This window comes from Myodes glareolus, chromosome 10 (genome assembly GCF_982192425.1).
Source record: "Myodes glareolus chromosome 10, mMyoGla1.1, whole genome shotgun sequence".
NCBI classification, from domain to species: Eukaryota; Metazoa; Chordata; class Mammalia; order Rodentia; family Cricetidae; genus Myodes; species Myodes glareolus.
Genome location: NC_142035.1, coordinates 26484856 through 26490878, shown reverse-complemented (window position 1 = coordinate 26490878; position 6023 = coordinate 26484856). Strand labels below are relative to the sequence as shown.

General features: G+C 51.6%; 1 protein-coding gene across 2 annotated transcripts; it reads left to right on the top strand.

The window, feature by feature from the left end:
- The first annotated feature begins 995 nt into the window (after positions 1-995).
- On the top strand, positions 996-2051 carry Id1 (inhibitor of DNA binding 1). Of its 2 annotated transcripts, none has more exons than XM_048445520.2 (2): positions 996-1409; positions 1615-2051. In XM_048445520.2, exons 1-2 carry the CDS (start codon positions 996-998, stop codon positions 1654-1656), a joined length of 456 nt encoding a protein of 151 aa, XP_048301477.1. In that variant the 3' UTR covers positions 1657-2051. The 2 variants fall into 2 exon arrangements, with proteins under 2 accessions (XP_048301477.1, XP_048301478.1); XM_048445521.2 differs by having other exon boundaries at positions 996-1420.
- The last annotated feature ends 3972 nt before the right edge of the window (positions 2052-6023 follow it).

Below are 6023 nucleotides of genomic sequence, written 5' to 3'. Positions count from 1 at the left end.
CTAGCAAAAAGAGGAGGAAAATAATTTAAAAAAAATTACCCCAGCTGCTGTAGATTTGGGACCTTTCTGCAAAAGGCTGCAAACCTAGGGTAGAGCTGGGGGATGTCGTCCCACTCCGCAGCGACCTTTCTATCTAGTTCAGACTCAGACTGTGTCCTTCACTTTAACGATGTTCCTGGTATAGCTCCCAGTTCAACGGACCTAGGTCCTGGTCCAAACGACTTTACGGTTCATTTTCTGGAAATTGGGATCAGCCCCGAAGTTCAGAGTAAGAGAGGCCTTCCTTTAAAATCCCTCTCGACGTGGTGTGGCAGAACACACCTGTGATCTCAGCAACAGGAAAGTGGAGCCATGAGGATCATTCAAGGTCATCCTCCTCCGCTATGGAGCAAATTCTGAGTCCAGCTTGGGTTACAGGAGACTCAATCTCAATACAAACAAACAAAACCCTCAAAAATAAATAAATATAAAAGTAAAATTCAGCTTTGATAACTGCAGATCATAACCTAATCTTCCGACAGCATCTGGAAATCCTAAGTCAGTCCTTAGCCACTGATCACCCCAGAGCCAGCCATTTCTCTGTCTGTTTCTCTCATCTGCAAAATAGACCTGGAGAAGACAGAACGAGACCACGAGAAACTGATTCCTGGGGTCTTTTTGTTATCCGCTAAATTAGTTTAGGCTCTTGGCTTCCTTCAGGAGGAGCCCACTAGCAGTTCTGCCCATGTCCTCCCACCCTCTCTGTTCTTGAGCCCCATTACCTTTCCACCAACCCAGGGATGCACGGAGCTGGGACTCGAGGGCGCGCTAAGCCACGCCTCCAAACAAACCATTGGCTGCTTTTGAACGTTCTGAACCCGCCCTGAGTCCGCCCTTATAAAAGCCTGGCTCCAGCGCACAGCCCTCTCATTGTACAACCTTCCTTCAACTTCTGCGCTCTCTTCCTGCACTCTCTTCTTAGACATCTCCGCTTCTCTCCGCCTGTTCTCAGGATCATGAAGGTCGCCAGTGGCAGCGCCGCGGCCACCGCGGGTCCCAGCTGCTCGCTGAAGGCGGGCAGGACCGCGGGCGGCGCGGGCGAGGTTGTGCTCGGTCTGTCCGAGCAGAGCGTAGCCATCTCGCGCTGCGCCGGGACGCGCCTGCCGGCCCTGCTGGACGAACAGCAGGTGAACGTCCTGCTCTACGACATGAACGGCTGCTACTCACGGCTCAAGGAACTGGTGCCCACCCTGCCTCAGAACCGCAAAGTGAGCAAGGTGGAGATCCTGCAGCACGTTATCGACTACATCAGGGACCTGCAGCTGGAGCTGAACTCGGAATCCGAAGTCGGGTCAGCCGGAGGCCGGGGGCTGCCCGTTCGGGCTCCGCTCAGCACCCTGAATGGCGAGATCAGTGCTTTGGCAGCCGAGGTGAGCTCCGAGTCGGAACATCACATTTTTCTCCTGTGAATGGGGAAACTGAGGCCACGGGGAGGGGTTAGCAGTATGTCCGCCTTGCTTTTCGGGTGCGTGGCTATTTAGGAGCGCCTAATAGGAAATAGCTGGCTCCTTTATCGTGGAGTCAGCTTCACCCTTCCATCCTGTCTCATGCCTTATCTCGCTCTGGTGTTCACAGGCGGCGTGTGTTCCAGCCGACGATCGCATCTTGTGTCGCTGAAGCGGCGCACTGAGGGACCAGACGGACTCCAGCCCTTCAGGAGGCAAGAGGAATAGTGTTCTCGGTTCTCCAGGAGAGTCCGGGGAAAGACTACCGCGGCCACCGGACTCTTCGCGGATATGGCCAGGGGGCTAGAGGGTTTACCAGCGGAGGCTCACCCTCTCTCCGAGACCTTTCAGCCTCCAGAGACTTTGGGGGAGGGGGTTAAACCAACCCCGTGTGTTTCTATTTTTTGAAAAGCAGACATTTTTTTAAATGGTCACATTTCATGCTTCTCAGATTTCTGAGGAAATGTTTTGTATTGTATATTACAATGATCATTGGCTGAGAATATTGTTTTACAATAGTTCTATGGGGGTGGGCTTTTGTTGTTATTAAACAAATACTTTAGATAACGTTGCAGTGACTTCTTGGGTGGGGGAGGGGCCTGGGGCAGGAGTGACCTCTGACCATGTTCACAGCTGGTGTTGAGAAGCGAGGAATTGGAGGGCCACATCTGGACTGTCATTCTTACCGACCTGAATGAGTGTTTCCGGTGTCTTTAATGTCTATTCTTTCCCTCATCCCTGGCCATTTCCCTGTTCCCTAGTGTCATAAAATGAAATCCCCTAGATCTCTAGTAGGGTTTCTCAAAGTGGTCCCTAGGCCATCTGGATCACCCTGGGAGGTCGTTAAAATGCAGATGGACCCGCTGGGTTGGCCCGCTCCAGGCTGTGGAGTATTTAAGCCATTCAAGTTGGAAAAGCGGGTCACTGGACCATTCATTTCCTTGCCAAGGGCAGGGGTGGGTGGGTGTGTGCCTGTGTTGTGCTGAGACCTAGGGAAAGGGGCCTGCATAGGGTCATGGCTTGCCTGAAGCAAGACTTGTGTGACACCCCCCCTTCTCTGCTGATTTCTCACCTTTCTCTGGATGCCAGCACGCTGCCTTAGGGCTCCTGGCTTGTCCAAGTGGGTGATGAAATTGGCAGGGTTAGGCCGTGCACAGCTGCAGGGCCACCTGCTCTGGGTCTGAACTCAACCCCCTCACCCTGGCCTGGCTACGCCAGCAGACCGACATTGCTCCCGAGGCTACTGTGTGGGCAAGTCATGTCCCCAACTCCTGTCACTCAGGCTCTCTCTACCTGGACGTATGGCTTTGTGCTCACAAGGGGAATGCACATATACGTGGGCTTGCCTGTGTACGGCCTGAGGAACTCTGCAGGAGATGGGCATCTCGGCTGTGCAGGCTTGGGGTGGGCGGTGTATGTAGGTAGCAGGGCACATATGAGCAAGTGCATGGGTTCTGCAGACAAGGGTGTGCCCTCCAGCTCTTTGGGCTCTGCTTGGGTGCTTTGTGCTCCTACCTGCTTGGCTCTGGGTTGGTAGGTAGTGTGCATGGTATGGGCTGTAGAGCCACACTGGGCTCCTTTGTAACTGTAGATTGCTTGGCATTTCTAGGCCACTGCTGCTCTAGGGCAACGGTGGGGCAGCTGTGTTTAGGCAAACCATTTCTCAACTACAGTTCCCACCTCCCTGGCCAATTGTGAGTTAGACCTTGGGGACACCATCCTTCAAGTATCCCTGCCAGGTTAATTCCCATGGGGAAATGTAGTCCTGGGAAAAGCAAAGACCTTGTCCCCAATTGTAAGAACTAACAAATCAGCCAGTTATACTAAAGCATGGTGCGAGACAACCTGGTCCAGGCAACCCAGAGTTACACAGGGAGACCCTGTCTCAGATTACAAAATAAGGATCAAAACCCAATAACAACACCTAGGGCCAGGAGCCAGACCACCCCTTTGCCTGAAGGACTTCATGGATCCCCGCTGAGGTTAAAGGCAGAACTCTGAGTCCAGTTATATCACGGAAGAAATAGGCTGAACAAAATAAAATTCGGAAATATTTATCAAGCACTTACATTAAGTTTGACCAAGTTTTGTTAGCTTTAACACTAAGCCAGCTACATAAAATGATCTCAAGCATTTAATGGACTTTACCAAGCAGTGCAGTATTTGTAGGTGGTTAAACCCTTTGCTGTGCCCTCTTTACCTGGCAGTTTTATAGTACTAACCTCACAGAATTGTTCAGAGTAAGTGAATTCAGCACAGAGTTTAGCACATTGCCTGGTACATAAGACAGTTAGACATTATTAATTGGAGGCACACACGTGTGCACCCACTTCCTCACTATGTAAGCCCCCCCCCCCGCACTTGCAAGCCCACCCACCGGGACGTGGGCGTATTCCCGCGTGCACCTCTACCCTGCAGAGCCTTTTTCTAGCCCCGGAAGGGGCCGCTGCGCCCCTGGCCACTTCCCCCGCCATCCAGGCACATTCTGGCTACCACGTTTCCCTCTCTTCCTCTTTGGCCCGGACCCAGCCCATCTGGAGGCCGGCTCCGCAGCGGCCTGGGAGCGTTTCCATCAGCTGGGCCCGAGGAATGCGGAGCTATTTAACCTGAGCATCCCCAGGTGTACGGAGGCGCCTGGCTGTCTGGGCCCGCCGACTTTGGCACGGCCGCGCTAGACAAACAGCGGCCGCCCCCGCCCTGCCCCTCCGCCCGCAGCTGCAGCCAGGCCTGGGAACCGGGCGGGCGCCGGCAGCTTGCATAAGAGATACCAAGGAGGGAGGGGGCCAGAGGCCACCAATGTGTATACATATCCCAATTGTGTGTGTACCCCAGTCCAAGGGCCAGAGGCCACCAGAGTGTGTGTGTGTGTGTGTGTGTGTGTGTGTGTGTGTGTGTGTGAGAGAGAGAGAGAGAGAGAGAGAGAGAGAGAGAGAGAGAGAGAGAGAAGAGAAGAGAAGAGAGAGAGAACACCCCAAACCCAGGGCCAGAGGCCACCAACGTGTGTGGTGTGTGTGTGTGCACAAACCAAGCTCTCCTTTGGAAATCATTAACATCTTAAACCCTCCCAGTGGTGTGGCTAGGATCAGGGCAAAAACTGAAGAGGAACCACAGAGCAAGTTCCTTGGGTGCAGGACTTAGGGTCCTCTTTATTTATCAAACACATAGTGCTTAGTATTTGCTAGGCCTTCTCCTACACTGAGTCTTAGACAAAAGACCAAAAAGTGATTAGAGACTACATAAGTGATAGGCACTACATATACTAACTATTAAAAACATCACCTTATTTAACCCCTTAGTGACCCAATGCAATCTTCTACTCACTTTGGTTGAGAGCCTAGTCTTTAGTGCTAAGCTGTCTCTCCGGCCCCTTAAGCTCATTTTAATAGCAGCAATAGTAAAGGTTGAGCCTCAAACATGCTAGATAAGTGTCCCATGACCAACCACATCCCTAGCTCTTGCTTTTTTTTTTTTTTTTTTTTTTTTTGAGACAGCAGCTCACTCTGTAGCCTGCCCACAAGCAAGTCAGCTTGAAATGGCATCCTCCTGCCTCTTTGAATACAAACTGAGGCACTGAGGCAGGAGGATCAGGACTTCAAGGCAATTCTCACCTACACAACAAATTTGAGACCAGCCTGGGCTACATGAAACCCTGTCTCAAACAACAAGAACCAAATCTAACTGGAATCAGGAAAGGTAGCAATAACTCAGGCTTCCTCTGTATCTAAGATGTCCTGGATCAAGTTGTGTGACCTCCTTTGAGAGGACACAGGTCACAATAGCTAGGCGTGGGTCTTAAGACAGGCAGAAAGCAACCAGATTCTGTGGGAAGGTCTGGTCCTGTCTGGAGACTGAGGGATCATCAAACCCTGACGATGCAACCTAACCCAGGGGCCAGTTGTGTTTCTTGAGTTTTTGTTGTTGCTTTGGTTTTGAGGCAGGTTTTCTCTGTGTGGCCCTGATTGTCCTGAAACTTGCTCTGTAGATCAGGCTGGCCTCGAACTCACAGAGATCCGCCTGTCTCTGCCTCCCGAGTGCTGGGATTAAAGGCGTGCGCCACCACCGCTAGGCCTTAGACTTTTTCTTAATGACATTTGTTTTTCTTAATTGTTTGCTTGGTTTCTTTCTTCCCTTTTTCTGGATCACCATGTAGACCAGGCTGGCCTCACACTCACAGAGATCCACCTGCCTCTGCATCCAGAGTGCTAGGATCAAAAGTGTGTGCCCTCAATTGTTAGTTTCCACCGCAGCAGCAGCCTGCCACCGCCACCAAAATAGTTACATCATCTCGTCACAGGTGCCTTTCCACCGTTGGCTATGCAGCATGCGCACCCCTTAAAAGTACCCACCAGGCACGACTTGTGTCTTACTCCTCTCTTATTCCTCTTGTCTCCTCCCTGTTCTCTATCTGTCTGCCTGTTTCTCTCATGTTCCCAATCCGACATGATTTTCACTCTTTCACTGTTCCCCCCCCCCAAACTCTTTTATTAATTCTGTTGCACATGGTGTGTTTGTTTAATGGCATACCTGGACAGGGCCCAA